This window comes from Chroicocephalus ridibundus, chromosome 2, assembly GCF_963924245.1.
Source record: "Chroicocephalus ridibundus chromosome 2, bChrRid1.1, whole genome shotgun sequence".
Taxonomy (NCBI): Eukaryota; Metazoa; Chordata; class Aves; order Charadriiformes; family Laridae; genus Chroicocephalus; species Chroicocephalus ridibundus.
In genome coordinates, this window is record NC_086285.1 from 30,516,671 (window position 1) to 30,540,278 (window position 23,608).

At 38.0% G+C, this 23,608-nt stretch overlaps 1 protein-coding gene across 1 annotated transcript in view; it reads right to left on the reverse strand.

Annotated features, from left to right (window-relative positions):
• The window catches only part of THSD7A (thrombospondin type 1 domain containing 7A), a 295,731-nt gene that overhangs the window by 49,282 nt on the left and 222,841 nt on the right, over window positions 1-23,608 (reverse strand). Inside the window, exons 10-14 of the mRNA XM_063324919.1 lie at window positions 21,031-21,265; window positions 17,711-17,826; window positions 15,155-15,287; window positions 11,534-11,637; window positions 1,279-1,473 (exon numbers count right to left, since the gene is read on the reverse strand). Coding sequence (XP_063180989.1) covers window positions 1,279-1,473; window positions 11,534-11,637; window positions 15,155-15,287; window positions 17,711-17,826; window positions 21,031-21,265 — 783 coding nt within the window. The remainder of the gene's footprint in view (window positions 1-1,278; window positions 1,474-11,533; window positions 11,638-15,154; window positions 15,288-17,710; window positions 17,827-21,030; window positions 21,266-23,608) is intronic.

The window sequence follows — 23,608 nt, forward strand, 5'->3', positions numbered from 1 at the left end:
CTTAAGGCTGAAAAACACTCAGCTGCCGTAGTAATTCTAATGCACCAAAACACCATCTAAGAGGCATGTGAGCGGGTTAACATCTGAACCTGTTAAAGAGAGATGATTGTTGATTGGTCTGTCACCGATTTAAAAAAAAATAAAAAAAAATCCACTTTCACTAGGTTTTCTATTAAAAGGTTTTCTATTGGAAGCTCCAGGGAAATTTCAACAAGATTTTTTTTCTCAATTACAGTTCAGTGCGAAAAAAAAGACAATGAAAGAAAACAGACCCAATTCAATCTGGTAAGAATTCAGTCTGGTTAGCCAATGCCAGCAAGGTACAGCTTGTGCACAGAATCATGCTTGAAGAGGAATCAAAACAAATTGCAGACCTGCTCCCTAAAGTCTTAGCTGAGAAAGTGCACATAAACCAAGAAAATGCAAATCATTAACAGCGTCTGCGGCCACTCTGCTTTTCATTATCAGTTTTCCAAATCTAGTTTCTTGTCTAAGTAAAATTGAACTTGTTTAACCTTGTTTGGGACTGAAAGTGATTTGAGAGTGATGTGAAGAGAGAGTCTTCCTTTGCCAGAGCAAACGATCAGTCAAATAAATTTTAAGAGGAAAAAAATAAGAAAAGCTCTTGAAAAAATATTTTTGTATTTTAAGCTGTAACTCAGAGAAATGTCTTGAGAAAGTGTAACCACAAAGGCCGGTCTCTTATATTTGTTAAATGCTTAGCACAAATAGATAATCTCAAGGACATAATTCTGTACGAATGATAAACCTCCCTGACCTCTTTATGCACAGAAGCAGGCTGCAGAATCAGGACTGGGAATACATATGGTATGAAAACCTTTCGAATAGCAAATAATTCTGCCCCTTTTGGTGAAAAGATAACACAGAGCTCAATAAAACCGCAGGTTTTCACCTCCCTGGAACTACAGCCAACGCTGACTTGCCTGTCAGAAAAAGAAATGGTCTGGTTTGCGGTTTACTATGTGCGCTCCATTTAGAAGAAACCCTCACCTCCTCTGTCCTCCTCTCTGTTCTTCTCTCTAGCCACTTCCCCATGATCAAGAGTCTGACACATTTGTCAGGAGTTTGTTCTCCTGAGGGATTTTTTCTGTTTTTTCCCACCAACAGTGTACAGAGCACGACAGTAACATTGGGTCAGCTTTCTGCCAAGAGGACAAACATTGCTTGCTTTTCGTAGGGGAACAGAGCAACGCAGGTTTTAATCAAGACAGTAGCAATAATTAATACAATATATATTCTTTTTCTTGTTACTCTTACCGACAAGAGTGCGTTTTCTTGTCCTGACTCCTCCACAGTCCCCATTACAGGAAGAAAACTTTGACCAGTTCGTAAACTGGCAATCATCTTGGCAGGGAATCTGGCACGTCTGTGTTAAGGATGGTAATGGGCCAGAGTACTTAAGGCACTCGCTGATGTCAGCCTGTCCTCCGTCTTGTCTGCGACAAGTAATTGCTGGAAGCAAAAAGGGATGGAGTTTAATTCAGCGTTTTTTTCAGGAATGTCTGTATTCAATTGAGGAAGTCCACAAAATCACATCGAAAGCCCAAACTAGCTATAAAACAACCTAATATTTGCAAACAGTTATATCTTGGATTAATACATTTGACATCTCTGCTTTTTTTGAGATTCTGTTTAAACTTCTATTTATCAGGACTTACCAGGAAAAAAAAATAAAACTTACAGACAACTGTTACTATTATAAAGGTTGCACCATGTTATCCACACCTGTTATACCACTTTTCACATTATCATTTTTCCTACAGATATAGCCTATAACTCAGACATAAAGAAAACTTGCAATGCCATTTTAAGTAGCTGAATATTGTGTAAGCTATAAAGTTTTATCGGCAGCATATATTTTAGAAAAAGGGGCAGACATAAAAATTTAGAAACATATTTGAGTTCTGGATACCACTTAACCACCCACAACAGTATGGCTGCCTGGTGTTCTTCAGCAATTTTTAGTCTTGAAAAAGGATTGAAGGACAAAGTATGTTTGCTAGGGATGGAGTATCAGCCAAGAGGGGTACAATGTTTTATAACAGGATAGCCATACCCTGAATAAAAGCTTCTTACTATTAAATTTAAAAAAAAAAAAAAAAACAACTTTCTTAAGAAAACTTCAGGTGGCTCATAAGGAAGAAGTTGGAACATGACAATTTACAAAACATACGGCTGTCTCATTAATATAGTCTTTAATGATACTCTATTGTTGTTCCTCATGGACCAACTTTTTTAACATGGTTGCTTATCTATTATTCTAACCTAAGCCTCAGTAAATCTTATTTTATTTCCTTGCCTAAAACCACATAAAACTTATTACACAGTAACAAGATTGGAAACTTCTAGCTGTTTGTTTACACAATAGAATCATATTTACGCTTCTTGGCACCTGACAGCCCACAGTATAGGCAGTATACCATAATGACAGTGAAAGTAATTTGGGTCACCAATTGCCACAATAACATTGCATCTGAACACAATATATCATTCTGTACACATATGAGGGAATATCATGGTTTATATTACACTCCACTCCATAATTTAAGCACAGCACTTCAATTGTAGTGACAATACTTGGTTTATTGGTATGTGAATCGAAAAAAAATGTAAATTTTACTAACCGAACTATTAAGGCATAATCAAGTTCAACCGTTGGAGAAAAATGGGGTTTGAATGCAGAGTTTCAAAATAAAACAGAAAACTGGCTATGAGTAATTGAGTAATTGTTTCCTCCTGGAGGAAGGTGGAAGAATACTTGAGGAAACTTTCTTTTTTTTTTTAGGTTATTGTAATGCAATTCTAACATATGATTTCTGACAAAAGCTTTTGTGTCTGAAAGTTCTAAACTGAATTTCTACCCCATAATTACTGTAGGAAGCTGAACGTTGAGGATCCATATGGTCCGTTTCAAGTCTGTGAACATATCCAAAGTTCCCAAGTGAACTGTTTTTGCCACAAGTCTGTGGTAAAACACTTTGAAAGGCGGGGGGCGGGGTGTTTTTCCAGAGCAAACAACCTCCCTGATCCTTGACTGCCCTTTGGAGCAGGGATGCCAGCACTGTTTGTAATAGGCTCAGTACTGCATTAAGTTGTGCTTACTGGGGGACTGACCAGCTGTACGTTGTCTAATACAATTATTCCATCAAATCCTATTATGATTGGTGTAGTTTACATGAGGAAACCCTTTTTTCTTCAGATATAATTATAGTGATTCGATGAGCAAAACCAAATATCTAAAAATTGAAAATCCATTCAACAACTATTTTAACTGTACCTACTCTAGGATTTCTAAAATTAGACAAATATTTTGGAAAAACACAAATCAAACCAGTACCTTCCCATACAAGCCTAGGTTATGGTTTTGGGTTCTTTTGAGATACTCTCCTCTGCAAATAACACGCACTGATTTCCCCGAGGTAAGAACACAGTTCAGACTAGTTCTACCACGTGGAAATTCACAGAGGCCAAACCTAAACCCTCTGTCTTGAGTGTGACATTGGCACGTTCATGCATCAGCAAAACTAATTGCATTATCTTCACTATGTTCTCAGGAAGATATGGCCACCATTTTTAGCAATTAAAACTATACCTAGCCAAGGGCTAAAAAATGGTCCACTGATTAACCCAATAACTTTTAATAACCTTCTTCACAATTTTAATACCCATTTTAGGTACTGCCTCTCCATCTAGTTCTTTGATAGGCCATAAACACTGTCCATTAAAGAACACTCTTTCTTTCTAGATAAATTGTTTTTCTAAAGACTATATTTATTCCTTCATCTTTCTTGGTTATTAAACATTACTCCGTGGGCAGATATCCACTCTGTCATAAATATGTTCAGACTCGTATTAGTGCATCTAATTTACATCAAGCAGACCCAGGTGAGAAGCTCCCCTGCAGATTAACATTTTGGGTTTTTTCCAGATTAACTGTCAGTTGTACTGTAGCAATCAAAGCAGGAAAACTCTTCATTCTTGAGACCTAAATATTTCACCTTAATAACAACACAAATTAGAGGACAGCTTGGCATGCTACATCAGTTCCTGAATCTTAATTTTCACAGTGCCTGTCCATAACTATTCATGTTACTTATAGTTGACAAGACCTGGATGATTCGCTCTATATTCCACTTTCCTAATGTTATTCTACAGGTTCAAGTATCAATCTGAAAGCTTTATACTCCTTATGACTGTTGAAGAGTGGGTATTTTTCCATTACTTAAAGCAGGGATTTTGACAACGGCATACATTCCATTAATACATTGTTTTGGCCAGGTAAATGACAGACTTGACATCTGAAATGCTCTTACTGTTAGTGGAGTTACTTTTTCCACTCACAACCTAATTTGGGGAAACTCATCACTGCCTCTCTGATCAAACCCATAGTAATTTAATTACATTCTGAAAAAGTCACGGAGATCGATGATTAACTCACTATACAGAGAAGTGTCTTCAAGTACTATAAAACCATGCAGTGCCAGACTAACTGTTTAACCTATACAACCATGTTATATTTACGACAGACATCAGCAGTAAGTGGAAAGAGCATGGTTCTTCTGTTACCAAATTAAGCCCAAGCTATTGTTACATGAAAACATAAAGCAGGAGTACGGCTAACAGAAAAATCAAATTTAACATGGAACCCTTTCACTTACAAAATTGTTTCGGTATTTAACAATTATTATCTCCCAGAAGAAAGGTGTGAAATAAATGGCAATCTAAATTTTCTAGACAAGGGACTTCGGTGTAATTAAAACTTTATCTGACAACATTGTTTCTACCAAGCCACAGGGGACTACAGGTTAATATATTTGTTGTTGGCATAATGAAACACCAAGACTGTATCTTAACAAGACTTGTTACGTGTGGGTTTATACAAAAACCTTGCCAGTGCTACTATCATTTGTATACTTCATGAAGATTTCAGAGATGTGAGATTCAGTGTCCCCGATGCCTAAGAATCATTTTATAAATGAATGTGCTCTACGGCCTTTGTTTTACAGCACATTTGTGACACCGTTTTTTCAATTGTTAAGTATTTTTAACAACAAAAATATTCTAATTCATTTCTAGGAAGGCAAGAATTATTTCAGCACACTAACGTTTCTTACACCTTCTATCAATGCTGCCTAGGCTGTGGTTTCATCTATGTTTATTTCTTTCTCTGTGGGACACAGAATGCATGAAATGTTTCTAACACGAAGTATCTTAAGCAGGAGCACGCACCAATAATATCATGAAAATACAAGCCTGAGTGTTCTTTATGTGCCAAAGAGAGTAACAATGTGTTTCTGCTGAATAAAGTTATATGGAGATTCTCGCTCTTGTTTTGTTAATAAAAAAATAATTTCTCATGTAAATACTGCTCTTGAGCACTGTTGTCCAAATTCTTACTTCAGTACAAAACCTGAAGCTGGCCATTAACCAATGCAGTGACTAAAATATGAACTAGGCAATAGTAGTTGTACCTCCATGAAGGAGTAGCACTTCTTTATGATTTTATCTCCTTTCTCGTGCTTTCAAATGAGGGCACGAAACCCCCCCAAGAGCAAATCCCCCCTCCCCCACAAGCGATGCCCAGAGAGGGAGGCTGCTCTCCCTGCTTAGCCACAGCGAGAGGAAAGGGCTTCTGAACACCGGTTCTGCCTCGGAGCCTCCCCGCGGCGCAGACAAGCCTGCAAGGCCTCCTCGTGTGCTCACGGCCATCCTGGGAAGCTTCCTCCAATTCCCCCGCCTCACTGTCTTTCAAATAACGCTACATACACCCTGCGAATGAAAAATAGCGAGAGCTCGGGATCAGCTCTTTAATAATGGCCAATTCCCAGTGACATCAAGTACAGCTATTCAGATATTTCCTCTGACAGCCAGGTTACTCAAGTTTCTGCTTAAAGTTTATAAATAACCTTCCTCTTGCTATTACAGAACGTGCTGACAGATTTCACAATTTTCATCCCATTCCTCCTACAAAACTCTGAGGAAGATTTATGGTGGCAAGGACTGCAGGCTGTGCATCCTTTTGCAAATCTCTTTTCGGTCACTGGGATAGCCCTTACCATGTGCATCCATCCATATACATCATGATGTGATTAGGCTATTGCAGTTTGGGCACTCGAGCTTCTCATCTGCTGCATGTCCTCTTCACTAGCACTGGGATGCAGTCCAACAAGCCCTACTTAAATGTGCAGATTTAAGCCAGAAGCTACTGGCAAAACAAGCCTTTTTAGTAAGTAAGTTTCCTAGGCCTTCCTATACAATTCTAAGGGGATTTGAACTGTATTTCTAAATTCTTTCAGAAGTCTCTGGAGCTGAGGTTTACTGACACAGATTTGATATGAGCATAACATAGCACATACCTGCCTAACATAACACAAACCTGCCTAAGTTGTTCACAATTTCGGACTTCATACATTAATTTATCTCACTGAGCAGACCACTATTTTCAAGTTATCTATGTGCTCATAAATGTCAGCCTTAAGAATACAAAGTAGTATCTCAGCACACCCTAGCTGGAGCAGGTTCCTCTCACAGTGAGTATTATAGCCCACATCTCCATCAAATACTACTAGCCTGGTTTTGTCAAGCATTTACTCTTTTGTTCTAGTTTTGGGTTTGTTTTTTTTTTGGTATTTTGTATTTGCTAACAGCCTGTGCCTTTCCCTTCTGGGTTTCAGGTGACTCATCAAGACATCTGGTCAATTTAGTCTTGTTAATTGAGAAACAGCTTATCAAAATAAACATAACATAAATGCTGTGGTGGTAAAATATGGCTTTTCTCTACATTTCTTTTTCCTATTGGATAGGGTCAAAAAGGAAGTTTCAAACTCCTCGCTGATGCACCCATAATATCCTCTCTTGAGGGTTTTGAACAGGAGACAGAAGTCTTGTTACTGCAATTCTATGATACGTTTGTCCCCTGCTTATCCACTGTTAAAAGGCATTTTAATGGTGATATGACTGTAAATTTTCATTCATCATGGAAATTCAAGACAAGTCATGACTATCTGCCTTGTCCAAATAAGGTTCATGACTACAACAATGAATTTGCTGCTTGGGTATTAAATGCTATGTTACTGTGCTTAGATTTAGATATAAACATCTGTCCATCATTTGCATGAATAATTAGCAAGCTTTTTTCTTTAAAAAATCTGTTCTTAAAACAAAAACCAAAACAACACCAATCTCTTTTATTCTCTTCCCTCTGCATTCACCCAAGTTCTAATTTTGTGTCATTTAAACTGACACGATTTGTAACAAAACCTTCATTATACAAGACAGCTAGAAACAGAGCTGTCTTTAACAATGAATCACAACTCTAAACTTTATGATTCACCCAAGTCTCTCTTCTGCCAGAGAAGGCCAATGTGATTAAAAAGCTAAAGAATGAAAATGTAAATAGTAAAGCTGTGATAGAAAGCAAGGCATGCATATGCTTTCGTTACTCATAGACTCTTAAGATCAGACACCTAACTTCTGGTTTTTCCTTCAGATTTAATTGTCTTCTAACTGAAATATGAACAGTACAGACTATTTTGTTCAAAATAAACCACTAATGAATGCACAGTCAGATGTGCCTTTTCCCCGGTGTACATTCCTATTCTATCTATCTTACTTAACACGTTTGCTGATACATTACGTGTTACCGTGTGCGTAGGCAATCAGATCAGAAATGGGACAAACTAATAGCGTTGGCAACACTGAAAAAGAGTAACAGATAACTATTCTCACATACAAGAATGCAATTACTTGCTCTGCTGAGTATCGACACAAAATGAAACGACAATCCACAGGAAACTAAAAGGCTGAGATTACTCCTATAAGACGATCGTTTCGCTTTGTCATCAAAACTAAATTAGGACAAACAGATGAATGAATGTGTGATTTCTGCATTCATGAGCACAGAAATTTGAGAGTTAACTCATTTTCAATTGAAAAAGACATGCTGCTATGTTTACGTTTTCAGAGTATGGTAAACATTTGTACAGAAATCACCAACAAACAGTTAAATGATCTGTTCAAAGTATCTTTAGTCCAGTATGACATTATAAATGCAGTATCAGATTGTAATACCACATGGGTTTCAGATTTCAGTATTGAGCATTTCCTGATTTTGGGGTGGTTAAAAGGACTTGCACAATATAGCTCAGTCTTTTCTGTATCTACATCACAAAATAATCTTTAAATAAATGATTTACGGTACAGAACTTTTAATAACATGTTGTCACGCAAAGTTTTCCGCAGCCTGTAGAAACTTTATTTATGACAAGCCAAGTATGCAGGAAGGAGCCAAGAATTAGCAGGGGAAGGGACAAACCCTCTTCCAGAGTCTTCCTTCAGAAACTGGTGAAATCTTGCTAATATTGTCCAGGGTAGAGCTCAGCCAGCCAGATGCTTACTTTCTGGTCAGCCTCCTTTCGGTGAGGACCTTGCATGAAATCAACTGTTGTGCAGGCGACCAAACAAAATAATGCACCACTGAAAATTCACACGTGGATATTTTCATGTCAGAATTTGAAATGTAAGAGTGGAAAAGGAGTATGTTAATGCCCCATGTAGGAGATAACATATATACAACAAATAAAACACACTATCGGTGTTCAAAATGCAATTTTCTGAGGTGCAAAGTAATTAAAACTTCAACCAATAATCTCTAGAATTGCAGAAGTAAGTTTTCCAAAGTGAAAGTTACTTTTGTGCAAAAATTCTACTTTTATTTCCAAGTCATATTTATTGTAAAAGTGTTCAAGAAAACAGAAAATATTTTACTTTTCTCAATCAAAAGAAAAGCTGTACTAGTTTATTTATCTCCTACAGAATATCAGTTTACAACACTGAGCACAAAAGTAAAAGATATATTCAACGCACTGTCAGGTATTAAAACACTGCAACATGATACATAATATACCTGTGCTTGAAACTTACATCTTATGTTAATTCACATAATTTGCATTAATGGGCAAAATATTGGGCCAAAAAAGACTCTTTCATGCCTGTAACTTTCACCACTGCAACAGGCTAGACAATATTTAGATTCATACATAGATACTTGGAATGAGGCATAAATAATCTTGTGCCTAAACCACAACAGTTATCCAATTTAAATAACGTCCTCTGTGAGTTCTACAATAAAATATTTACGTTGGATAGACTTAATAAAAAGCAAGAGCAAACAAAAGTCTCCCTTTCTAACGGTTGATCTCAGAAACATTTACAGAATTCTGCCAAAACCACCCACTTCTTCAGGCTTAGCTGCTCCCAGCATTCTTAATTAACAATTGCTCATCCTACCACTCGACCACATTACACTAGAGAGCTACTTCCATTATATCTGCTTGTAGGAACAAGGCTACTGCTCGAATACATCATCCTTTGCAAGATCAAACTCTGTGTAGTACCAGAGGGAAATTCTGCCCGTCTATTTTACCAGATTTGAAAACTGTATGCCCAGTTACTCCAAAATAATGTGTTACTCTGCATGTGTGTGTGTACCACACATGACTGAAATTACAGCTTAAAAAAAGGAAAGTTTCATGAAGCACAAGAATAATAAGAAACAATTTGCATGCAGTACAGTTTGCTATTTTTCTTTATTAACTGACTTTGAGGCAAAGTCAAGAGATTTAGGTACTACCGTGCAAGTACAGAAGACAACATTTTATACCGTCTGAACTCCTACTGTCAAAGACAGAAATCTTATTTTCTCAGTATGTAATCTGAATGTATCCTCCAGAGTGGCTAGAAATAGACAGCATTAGTGACAGACCTTCAAAAGAATCACCACAGCCAGAGCCTTTGTATTCGCAGGCAATACCTTCAGGTTTCATTTTGTGGTAAGCCCTAAATTGACCTCCTGTAACGCTTTCTGAGTAAGCAGTAGGAGTTACTAGCTTAATATTTACTCTGTGACTTTTTAAAGTATGCCATAACCTCCTCTAATACTGCAAGGAAGTTAATGACCAGAACATTTCGCTTCTGCAGTTAGCAGTGTCCTTGCTCAGGAATTCCACAATCTGCTGAGCCAATATTGTTTTAATGTATAGAAGCTTGCACTCAAAAAGGCAAAAGAAAAAAAAACCTTCTTGGAATTCAAGGTTGACTAATAGTTCAAAGCAATTCAATTACTGTAACACCGTAAGCAGGAACCGCAATTATTTTCATACTGAATTTATTTAATGCACCTAAAAAACTTTCTCCTGACTGTACTTGTAACAGTCACACATACACAGTTCTATTTAATCCATAAAACTCTGTATGAAGACAGGTGACAGTAAGGCTGGATAGGGACGCTAAAATTATTTGTTATCAACTGGAAACGGTGGAAAAATGTCTGAATGACTGGGTTGGAAGGGTCAGCGGTTTTAAAGTCCAAGCAGCAACTGGTTAAATGCGCTGCACCTCAGTGTTTAATTCCAGGGCCAATTCTGTTTAGCGTTTTTAACAACCTGTACAGAAAGCATCCTCAGCAAGTCTGGGGGCAACGCCAGTTTGAGAGGAGCAGTTAATACCTACCTGGAGGGTAGGGCTGCCATTCAGAGGACCCTGACAGCCTGGAGAAATGGGCTGACACTGAACTTCAACAGCCTAAATGCAAAGTCCAGCATCTCTTATGCTCCCATTGCTCTATACAACTACTTAATTTGAAGGGATAGAAAAGAGAGTGCCAGACTGTTCTCAGAGATATATAGTGAAAGGATAAGAGGACACAGACACAAATTGCAGCAAAAGAAATTTTGGCTTAGGTATTAGGGAGAAAAAAAAAAAAAAGCAGTGCTAGGCTGGACAAGCACTGGAGCAAATGGCCAGAGAGGCTGTAGGATCTCCATCCTGGGACATACTCCAAACACGTTGACACGTGGCCCTGAGCAACCTGCTCTACTCTGTGTGGGAGCTAACTTTGAAACTGGCCCTGATCCGCATGGAAGGTTGGACCAAGGGACCTCCAGAGCATCCTTCCAACTCAAAATTATTGTACGGTTCTCCGATTCTAAATTTTCAAACAAACAGAAGCAGCAAAAGTCTTACTTTTGGTCTAATGGATATACCCATAAACATGTCTTCACATCCCCACCACATGAAAAATGTCGCATTTTCACAGGCAAATTTATACAACCTTTTTCACAAAAAGAAGCTTGTAAAGTCAGCCATCCCTTTGGGTTTTTTGTTTGTTTCTTTTGTTTTTTCTTTTTGAAAACATACTTTCCACAAACACCTCTGCAAACTTGCTTCAGGTAAGGATGGTGAAATAAACTGAACAAACAATACCATAAATTAGTCACTCATGTGGTATCTATACTTCAAAATAAATTAATACTGATATGTTATGAATAAAAAAATTGCCAGATACCTGTTAGGGTGCACCCTACCATACTAGAGTTCAGTATTTTCCTTTGCCGACGCATATAAAGATAGATAAAATTGATGTTAAGTTATAACGACTAAAATTTTAGGCATTTCCCACACCAGTGTGGCTATAGATTTCTGAGGAATAAATAGCACAAAAAAAGGGTCTAACCTCTTGCTTGTAGCCCAGGTCCGCAAGTCTCGTGTGCTCCTGGGCTGTCTTGGCGCACATACCATGGTACTAGCTGGCACCTACGCCACTTGTGGGTCTTCCACCTGAAATGAGGGGGGAAGAAATCAACTTCGAACAATCCATCTAAACTTGTAGCAATCAAAACCGAGGCAGCGCAAGTGCTAGATAGTATTAGGGACCACCGTAAGCTATTGTTTACTATTACTAACTGGTCACAACCAATTCACAACAGTAACAATACCGTAAACTTTTCCCACTTTCCTGTTAACTTTTTCGCTGCTTTTAGGATTAGGCCACCATTAAGAACACAGGGGAGGAAGGAGGAGGCGGAGGAAGGAAGAGAAAGCGAACCATATATCTTTTCAGAGACAAAGGTACATTAACTCTACCTAACAAATACACAAACAACACAAACCACAACATGGAGATTATACATTAATACAAAGCATTAACACACTTATATAAAATGTGAGAAAGAAATTTCAAAAAAGAATACTCTACAAAATAAAAAAATGATGTGACTTGAATACCCAATTTTTGATCTGGATATACATCTGAGCATGCTCAGAGTATTTTACCAGCCAACAAAATGACATAATAAAATTTGAAAAGTGGATTTAGTGAAGTGACAGTAACGTCTCATAAAAACAACATGGTCTCGTTAAATAATGATGAGTTCTAAATACTAGCACGACCTAATAAACCTCCTCTCTTTCTCACTTTCCCTTCTTTCCTTTCTTTTTTTCACCTATCTCAGTGAAGCAAAGATGTGTTGAAGTTTCCCAAATACACTCCAAAGACTCCAGGGCTGATTTCAGGTTCACGCAGTATTGGGCATGCCTTTTAGCGGTAAATACTGTCACATATAGGTAGTAGTGCATTTCTTTCTCTTTTCCTTCTTTCCTCTTCCCCAGGTCTTTTCGTCCCCTCCCCTAGGCACGTCTTGCAACACAAGAACAAGGAGCAATTCTGCCTTGCTTGAAGCACAAACAAATCGTGGAGTTACAGACAAAGATGAGGTCAGATGAGCAAAGTCTTAGGATCTTTGTTTCAAGTTTTCTCAAATTTCGAATGATACGATTACCAGGGTAAAGTTTTCACAACAAACAAATTCCTTTGCTAAGCTTCATCTTCCAAACACTATCCCAAAAGGAGAAATCAGAAGCAAAAAGGGACCCCAGCTACATAAAGCATTGGGACAGTGGGTTTAAATGACTGTCAGGGTGCCTCAGGCAACCCCAGAGCACCTGGGGTCTTGGTAGCACCTTACAAATGTGGAACCAACCAAGAGATTCAACACAACATGAATACAGGCCCAGACCTTATCAAAATAAAACACAGACAAAAAGAACTTGCAAAAATCATTGATAAGAAATGCAATATTTTGCTGCTTAAATTATTATATCATTAATATAAACTGCTATGAAACTTTTACAAAGTTCCCTTCTAGTGCTGCAGAATACCTTAGGCATTAAATATAACAAATCTAGGCAAGTCTGGTCATTGTCACATCTCTGAAATAATCCACAGTTGTTTGAATTACTCAGAGTGGGAGGAAAAAAAAATGCTACATCCACAGCTCAAACCATCGACTGCTCTCACGTTTAAAATTATCTCAATGGTTTTGCACCTCAAGTTTCATTGTAACTTGCCTCTGTAGGCCAGTATCTAAACTAAGGCATGAGCCAAACTGAGTGTGTGACTCCATCTGTTACATCATGTCTATAGGCCAGAAAGATGCTAAAGGAAATATAAAGAAAATGGTTTTAGTATTAGTTTGTACCATGAAATTTAAATAACCTCAGCTACCACTCCCTAGTAACTATTCTGCTCAGCACACCATCATGCACTATCTCAGGTAAAATTTGATATTGAAGATATTAAAGAGATGAGGAGCAGCCAGCATTTTAAAAGACAAAACTCTTACTTGTATTGACTAGAAAAGGTTGTCGAGCTATATTTCTCCAATATTTGGAGTACTGCTTTTGGTAGCTTCCCAATGCTGTTTTACATCCTTTCATATCTTTCAGTTATATACAGTGTGATCTCCTAATGAATTTGCGAAGGTAATTCTTACCAGATGATGAAAGCAATACATTTCTTTAATCTCAATTTGTTTTGCTGAAACAGACTTAAATGATATTTGCACCACTGCAACAGAGAGGGATTTCATGGGAACTAGCAGGTGTTCTTTAGCCACTGGAGAAACAGAACATTGGCTTCCAATTCAAACATATTTATCATTCATCAAAAAATATCGTCTTTATTATTATTATTATTTGATCAAGTAAATCATAGAATCATAGAATCATAGGGTTGGAAGGGACCTCTGGAGATCATCTAGTCCAACCCCCCTGCCAGAGCAGGGTCACCTACAGCAGGTTGCACAGGAACGCGTCCAGGCGGGTTTTGAATGTCTCCAGAGACGGAGACTCCACCGCCTCTCTGGGCAGCCTGTGTCAGTGCTCTGCCACCCTCAAAGGAAAGAAGTTCCTCCTCATGTTCAGGTGGAACTTCCTATGCTCAAGTTTGTGCCCATTACCTCTTGTCCTGTCCCTGGGCACCACTGAAAAGAGCCTGGTCCCATCCTCCTGACACCCACCCTTTAAGTATTTATAAGTGTTGATGAGGTCGCCCCTCACCCATCTTTTTTCCAGACTGAAGAGACCCAAATCCTTCAGCCTTTCTTCATAAGAGAGGTGTTCCAGTCCTCTAATCTTCTTGGTAGCCCTTTGCTGCACTCTCTCCAGCAGTTCCCTGTCCTTCTTGAACCGGGAAGCCCAGAACTGGACACAGTACTCCAGGTGCAGCCTCACTAAGGCAGAGTAGAGGGGGAGGATGACCTCCCTCGACCTGCTGGCCACACTCTTCTTGATGCACCCCAGGATGCCATTGGCCTTCTTGGCTACAAGGTCCCATTGCTGGCTCATGGTCATCCTGTTGTCCACCAGGACTCCCAGGTCTCTTTCAACTGCATCAGAATTTTCTAAACTTTGTCTGTATCAACAGCTAGATCTTTCACACATCTAGACTTTCCCATGCCACTCAGATAGATACTATAAAATCGCCTGAAAATTTTCTTGAGCAGTTATGGTGGAGATCCCCAGCTCCTCAACATTCCATGGAATGGTCCTCAACATTCTCTGGTGAAGATTAGGTCAACACAGAGAATTTTGTACGTTAGGTGATATATCATCTGTGGACTATCTCAGGTCTGCTGGGGATGGAAAGATGGAGGACACGCTGCAATGGTACGGCGTGGCAGCAGAACTCAGCTCTCCTAAACAGATGAGGCTGCATTTCAGTGCTTTGGATAATTTAGAAAGGAAGATTTTTTTAAATCATCTAGAATTTCAAAATAGAAGATTTTGAAAGATTTGTCCTGGAAAGTCTTTCTCAGTGGTTGCAATGTTCCTGCAAAGGAACTGGAACAAAATGAACTAGTGATTCGCTATGGGCCCAACTGAGTCTATATATCCATTCTGAAACCTTGATTTAGGTACGTGTCCTATATTTCTTAATAAGTGGAATTCAACATGCTTTTGAGGTAGTACAAGTTGAGAAAACATGTCTGAGCTGCCTTTGGTTGATTTAGAGTACCTGTAGCTATAGCAGACAGGAGAAACTTCACATTCTTTTTCCTCGAACAAGGAGTCGGGGCACTCCCGACCACCGTTGGCGGGGAGCTGGATGATGACTCGATGACGGGACTGTTTCTTTACTGTGACACCTCCTGCAAAGAGTAGAAGAACTTGTTTCTCCTGCTACTACAGAAGAATGTCAGTAATTAGGGGAAAAATAAGATTTAACTTAACAGGTATTTGAGTAGATTGCTATAATAGTGACAGGCTTCTTTGTCCATAAGCAGCAAATTAAGCCTAATAGATAAAATACTTTAATCTCAGCTAAAGGCCACGAAGCAGAACTAAACAGAAAGAAACAGTAGCAATACTGTACAAATGAACATACAGATGAAGTGAACACACAGTTGAAGTGAAAAAAATATTAAACCAGCTCAGTTTGCGGCTACATTTTACAGTTTCAAAGTGTAAATTTGCCCTCATCATTTGCATGCAGAACCAGAAAGATAAATTAATAGGAAGAAATTATTATAGTTCACAATTTTTCCACTCCATAAATGACTCAATCAGAAAATGTGCTTGGCTTTTGCTTATCTCCACAGCCAGGAATATAACAAATTTAATTTACAGTCTTGGTTCTCTCCAGGCCAGGCTTTAATTCTGCTCGCTATGCCCTCGTTTCCCACCTGGGACTAGCGTTACACTATCTAGATACTCAAAAAATATTTCCAAAAGAGCATGCCTTACATTTAAATGCGAAGTTTTATTTCCCACTCTGGAATTAATTTACAGTTTACAGTTTTTAATTATTAAGGTCGTTCATTATTAATGATAAACAGTAAGCAGTTCCTGTAGGAATTTTGATTCCAGTCATCTTCAGATATCAGTTGTTCAGGCAGAAAATTAAGAGAAATGCCAAAAATCTACATTAATTCCATAGCGATACCTAACACACAAATATTGTTAGGTAAGAATCTTGGAATTTTTTTATTTATTTTTTTTTTTCTTCCCAGAGAGCTGCAGCACCGACATTCGGCTGACCGGGTTGATCTCAGCTTTGGGTGGGTTATTACAGCAGCTGCAGCTTGTCTGAACACAGAAGCGTGCTGGACCACGGCCAAACAATTGTAATTAGGAGCAAACAGTAGGAGAATCCCGGCGGTGGCTCTCCACCACCTGGCCGCTTTTCAACGCAGAGGAAACCCTCCGCTCCCAAGTCAATCAGCTCCAGGAGATGCCAGGAGCTGGCACGAGGGGCGAGACAGACGTGCAGCCCAGCAAAGCTGCTGACCAGCTTGCTGACACAAATGGGTAAAACCCATGAAATAAAAATTGGTTGTATAGTATAAAAAGAGTTTGATTCACTGAATAGACAAAAGGCCTGTATTGGTTCACAAATATACTGTTTCTCAGCAGCATACATGCTAGTTTGGAGTTAATATTCATGAAGATATATTCATTGCATCAAGACCTTTCCTAAAACCCACAGGAATAAGAACAGAAGAGGATGGCATTTTTGTCCAAGATGATCTGCCCCAACAAAAATATTTCAGAAAGAACTATTAATATTGCTGTAAAATAACACAGTATTTAATAATGAATAACTATTTCATAGATTCAGATTCGATGGTCTTACTTCACTTCACTGTTCTTTTTCAAAGGTTAATCTTCCTAACCCTTCGTTTATTTGTTAGAATGCACTAAGCACTAATAGGAATTACTGCAAAAATGACTTTCTATTTGTCCTTTATAAAACATGAAGAATTGGCCACGACATTCAAAGTGCGTGTACTTGATGTAACAATTTCTTACATTCTGATAATATGGTAGCTGTGAGTAATCACCACGTCCCTACATGGGGATTAGCACCCCATGGAACTCAGGATATTACAGAGTCTGTCCATAATAGTACATATTATAAAAATACCTCCTGCTAAGCTTAAAAGAGAAAAAGAGATAACGCAGAAAAATGTGGGCAATATTAATCTACTCATCACTTTAACTTCATGTATGATTTCAATGTAATAAAAATTCAAGGGATATCTGCACTGTTTTCAAGAGCTTTGCCAAGTGTATTAACATGGTATTGCAACGTGTATTTAAGTCAGGCCATTAATATCAACTTAAAGTCTGCTGATTTTCATTAACTTCACTTTTCATTAGGGTAGAATAAACCAGCACAGGCAAAAGTGAAAGAGTTTTGCCAGAATTATATACCTGTGGACAACTCTGTTTCTCTCTTCAAGCACAGTTGCTGTACTTGTACAACTATGTATCTGCTCTGTGACTAGTTATCTCTTTATCAGCAGAAGACGCAAAAGGCAGTTTGTAACATAAAAGCAGGCAAAATGGGAAAAAAGACCCCACAAACAGATGCTTACAGACAATATATAAAAATAATGATTCTATTCAGCAAAACCACTATGTCCTCCTTGCAGCTGCTCTACCAGCTATTACATGTCCTCTGTCAGAAAGAGATGTGTATAAGTATTCTGCCAAAAGTGACTGCTAGTCTGACTCTTTTTTTTTTTTTGTCTTAAAAATCTGTCTACTAGCACACAATGGGTAAAATTACCTTCTTGACATGAAGATGGACACAATGTCCAGTCACTGAATGGAGTCACAATACAGTCCTTCCTACAGGGAAGCAGACAAGGCCTCACTGTTTCTGGTCGGAGGCTCTCAGGGCATCTAAAAAAAAACATGAAAAAGAAGCATTATCAAATAAACAATCATTCTGCAGTGAACTGGTGAATTATGAGAGGTACTGAATGCCTGCAGGCACACGAGGGGAGTGATAGTTGCCCAGAATTCACCAGGATTGAGCTCAGAAAGAAAAACTGTTAGAATTTAAATAGAGCTGGTGGAAGCAAGCCAAAACCGGTGCATTCTACACCTGGGGATTTAGCTAAAAAAATCATGATTTCTCACTCACCATTCCAGACTCTGCCTTTCCAGTGTTGTTTTCAAGTTTCCAAATGATTATGAAGAAAAGCCATTTAGTTTACCTTAGCAAAACACATTTTTAGCTTTTCATAAATTTACCAGAAACATAAACTCTGGAAGGAGGCACATTTAAAACAAATAACATTGCTCACCCAGGAACAAATAGGTATAAACTGGCCACGATTATGACAGAAACCAGAAAAAGGTTTGAAACTGCCCGATCAATGAGACTGTGAAAGACTATCTGAAAGGACAGAAAACCTTGCTTGTTTTCGGAAGAGGCTTGATCAGCATATAAAAGGGATTGTTGGACTGCCACATATGGGACTCATTAACCCAGGTCATTTTCCCCCACTTCGTGTTCCTATTTTTTCATCAAGGACAAACAACTCCCTGTGCTGCAATACTTGTTTTCAGAATGATGCAATAACTCTTGCAGAAGTATTGCAAGTCTTTAAAATAATTTCAAAATTACTATTGCCCTACGTGGACTGTCGGAGTAAAATGTAAAGACAGAAGAAAAACATCACTTCTATGTATTGGAGCTTTTGGCTCATAGCAGGAAAAACGTTACTATGACAAGCTTTTCCTCTTGTGACTGCTGGGCATCTTGGACCAGAGAGATGAGAAACGAGTTTGATATTTGGATTGGATCAGTTGGGGAAGGTTGGCTTGCATGAGGCATCTTTCTTGCCAGGCTGAAGGGAGCACAGGCAAGTCTAACAATGAACTACCGAGAAAACGTGGTCTCTCTGGCCAGTGGAGAACTGCACCTGTGCCGCTGTGGGAGGAGAAGCAGGGGGAAAGGAGAAGAAAAGTTGAGTTGCAGCTTTACAGGAACATGTTCTTCAGCAATAACAATTGCTAGTTCCTTATTTCCATTGGTTGTCTCTGCATTTTCCTGTCAATTCATGTAAACTCTTCGGAATATGATCCATTACCGTGAACCAGCACCAATTTCTTGGTGCCCTCTTATGATGACATCTCTACCCTTTCTCTTTTCTCCCCTAAAATAGCAATGTGAAAGGCCATGAAATATTATAGCTATAGCAACATAAATCTCCATCATCTCTCCATAAGCTCTTTCTACATTTTTAAGTAAAATTGTGCCTTGTTTCTATGTAGTTCATAAAATCGTCTTATGTATGCATGGCTGTATTATATATGGACAGGTACACTTTAAAAACACATTTGCCACCAATCACATACATTGACTATGTTTTCTGAAATTTTCTATAAAGTTAAAATTCAAAATGCTTCTGAAAAGTACTGAACATTGGCTTACTAATGCCTTTTTTCATAAAGAACAACAGAATTACAAGCATACAAGAAAAGTCTGAATTATAGACATTCACTGTTTCACTGAGAACTTAATCTTTCAGGAGCACTGAACATTACAGCTCCTCTTCAGATCCCTGGGCAAGGCAATTAGTTCAATTAGAACACCATTTCTATCTTTTATATTGTTTGTATTTAGTATATGTGGCTTAAAGCGAAGTATTGATTTTTTTGCAGTCCTTACTCAAGGTCAAATTAAACAGAAGAGATACAAGCTGAAGTCTGTAACTTGTGAGGTAGATAAGGCCAATAATATTGACTGTATCATACCACAGTAATCCTTTTTATTAAGGGGAGTTTAAAACAAGGTTCCTATTTACGTTTTCGTGTTAAATGTCTGGTTCTTTAAAAAGGATTCCGTGATTTTAATGTGACAATTTGAAGGATCAACTAAGACTTTTTTTCTCATTTCACAGGACGCATTTATGACATAATAAAGAGCCCTCCTGCCAAAAATTTAAGATCAAATCAAAGGCAGACACATTAACAGTAGATTTAAAAAGGAAGATAAATCATTAGAGGTTTTTTTTTCAATGTAAAATGAATACCAAATAAAAAATATAATGGTATCATGACCAAATAGAACAGCAACTTAATGCAGATACACAACAATTTAGATTACTGAATGTGCTGACATTATTCCCCATATTTCCATTTAAAGTAAATTAGGAATATGTCTACCGCTGAATAAAGCAACAAATGACAGGCACCATGCAAATAGTGTGAGAATAGCTGCCTCATGAACTTTCTAAATGACCTCTGCTATCAGCTCTTGCAGCTCTGAATCTGTCCTGAGTGGGAAAATTTATGGACTGCCAAACTGTACGAAGATATTATCAAATGTATTTTACTAGCAGCTAATCTGTATTTAACCCTGGTTATATATTAAATTGCAAAATAAAATCATTGGGCCAAAGAGATCTCTTAAAAACCCCACGTATATGGGAAAAATCCCTTACAAAGGTTGTCAAACCAATGTTCAAACTAATGCCCTGTCAGAACCGCACTACTCTTGACCTCCCCTTGGTCTGCGCCTGAGAAGATGCACTTACATGGGCTGTACTGTATTTAGACACAAAGCAGTATTTTTGCATGGAACTGCACTAATTCAGGTAATGCACTGCTTCCTTGGAGGTACCACAAGGATCTTGGAAATGGTGCTCCACTGCACATCCCACACTTGCCTCAAGAATTTTATCTCGACTCAACTTGATGATGGCCATGGGACATGGACACGAGGGACACAGTTTAGTAGTGGTTTTGTCAGAGTTAGGTTGATGGTTGGACTTGGTGATCTTAAAGGTTCCCTTCCAACTTAGATGATTCTATGATTCTGTGATTCTGTTGCAAGGAGCCAACTGGATTTTGCAGTCAGTCAGCTGTCAGCAAAACCACCACTGTAAATATCACCCATAAAAATCAATAGTGAGAAATGTATTTTATAATCCTTCTGTAGCTTCAGTTTTGTATTTCTAAAAGATGAATTGTTCCCCCATGAGAACACAAAGATGGGAGTCTTTTTATCTTTGCATGTAGTCATAGGTGATATAAATATAGAGTAGTAAAATCCAAAAATATTTACATCATGAAGGTATTTTTTAAGATCTTTACTTTTTTGGTCCCACTTGTCCCACGTTGACTCTCACACAGATGACCTTTCTTGTCTGCATCCCCACGGAACAGGTGGCCTCCCCGTTCCAGCTGGCAGAGGAGTTGAAAGCAGAGACAGACGTATCCTCTATGCACTGTCCCCACGGGCCGGTCTGCCAATGATACACAGTGCAAGAGTGTTCGTTACAGCTGCGCGTTTCCTGCAGAGCACTACTATTTGGGCACTGTATTCCTCCTGGAACAATAAAACAGGGCAAGAGTTCATGCAGTGGAAGGAAATAAAGTGTTTTATTAAAAAAAAAACCAAAACAACCAAACAACAATACTTCGAAATGCTATTAGTTATATATTATCACTTTGATTACATGAAAGAAATGTTGTTCCTTTTTCCTCCTCTTCATGTGCCCAATATGGACTTCGACAAACTTCAGTCAACAGATTACACAGAACAGAACGGACATGGAGAGTAAATGTAAATGATTAAGAAAAAGATACCAAAATAATCCTAACTTAGGTAACACACTACTTTTATGTGCTTGGAGTAATCTATAGCCTTTTTATTTTGGGGTTCTCGAAAAGAGACTAGATCACATAAAGAAGTATGAAGGCTCTAGGCAGAAGAAATGGTTAAATGTTCTAGTTATGCATGTGTAGAGACCACTGTTTATGTCTAAGTCACGGATCAATTAAAAAGATTTTTGGAGCTCTTGTCCTAGCTCCCAGTGGATATTTATCCATGTTACGTAATTACCAAAGAGGATGGCACAGCTGGCAATTTCAGGTCCAGATTGAGATAACAAAGGCTGGTGCAGGTTAAGATTAAAATGCATTCATGTGTCAATAATTGTGAAGAAAAGCTCAGACAATGCTATCTTTGTTGCGTCCGGTTTCAGGTAGTTATGTTCAGTTTCTTATATTCAAGCACTTCAAAGCTAATCTCGCCTTCTAATCCTCCATGAGTAAAGAGGAGGTCTTTCCTACCAGAGTTGATCACAGGCTACTACGTGTCTAGCCGTGTGAGTAGGCAGCACGTCTGCTACATCTCTGGTGTATACTAGATATACAGAATCCAGAATCTAGGTTTCAGAATTGATTTAAAGATTCATGGCCTACACAGGAACAATAGGACTCCTATCTCCAGATGACAGAAAGCCAAGGAAAATGTAAATAACATTTTAGTCTTTCCTAAAAGACAAGAACAATAAGAAAGATAACTGAAAGAGGAGCTTTTTATTAGTTACTGTAGATGACCATACAATGCTTTTCTCTAAAGAGAAAAATGTATGCTCACACCAAGCACATGTCAGAGAGTGTATTAGCTTTTATATCCCACTGCTGAGCTGTAGGTTGATCTCCTGCTCTACAGACGTGCAAAAAGAAAGGGGTTTTAAGCACTTATTGTTGAGAGAAATTAAACAAATAAATAAATGTAATCAAAGAAACAATGGATCCTTCAAGTACTCCAACACAATTCAGTCAAGTATGACAAGCATGAAAATACTTTATATCCCAAGGTGCTTTTATAGGATGTCTAGATCTGCAGCAAAAGTGAAGAAAGGGCCATTCTAATGAAAACACAGGACAACATCCAAATTCCCAAATTAATTCCATAGATATTTTTAACTTCTGACTTTGGGCTAAAAATATTGATGCAACCAAGCAACAGTAAACATCATATTATCGGAGATGTCATGCCAAAGACTAGCTAATCTTAAATTTTGCAAAGGGGGATACGAAAAACCTAAAAATGTGTCAATGTAATTAAATGACTGGAATGAAATTGGTTTTGGCTCAGAATGGATGCAACTCAAGTCTATCAGACTTGCTTAAAATACATGTCAATATGCAAAGCATTACGACAAAATATGTCATAAGCATGTTCCTAAAAAAGGAAATAAAAAACCAAATGGTAAAATAAAATTATATTATGTAATAAGTTTCCAAAAGTTATCCAAGCAGCTTCATTTAGGAAAAAAATATCTTCCAGCTAACACCAGCAGGTAGGAATATAAGCAAGGAAATTAAGAAAGGGAACGTATTTCAAAAATTAAAAAAAATCAAAGATAGTAAAGTCATAAATTATTTGGCATGGGAGAGAAAATTGAGTCATATGAGGACTAGACATGTTCCCCCAGTAAAGGGGTTAAAAAAAGGAGAATTTAGAAGAGATAAGGAAGATTACTAAAACAATTATTTCCATCTGATGTTAGTTTAAGAAGAAACACAAGGGAAAAATTTCAGCAAATTCATCAATTAAAGGGGCATCTGTGGAAAGAAATGTTTCCCCAGGAATGTATGCCATAACCACCAGTTCCTAAGGCATTTGAGAATAAAGTGACAACTTAGATTTAGCGTTGACAGCAATGCGAGAAAGTATATTCAGGGAAAAAATGAGAGTGACATTGACTTGTAAATGAAAAACATTGGGGCATGAATGTCGGCAGCTCAGTGGGAATCCAGTTCTGTTCAGATTAAACCAGTAGTAAAAAACTATGTAAAGAATGAACAAAATGTGGAAATAATGAAAAACTGAAATATGAAACAACTATCACTAGTACCAAATCTTTGTAATATTAAA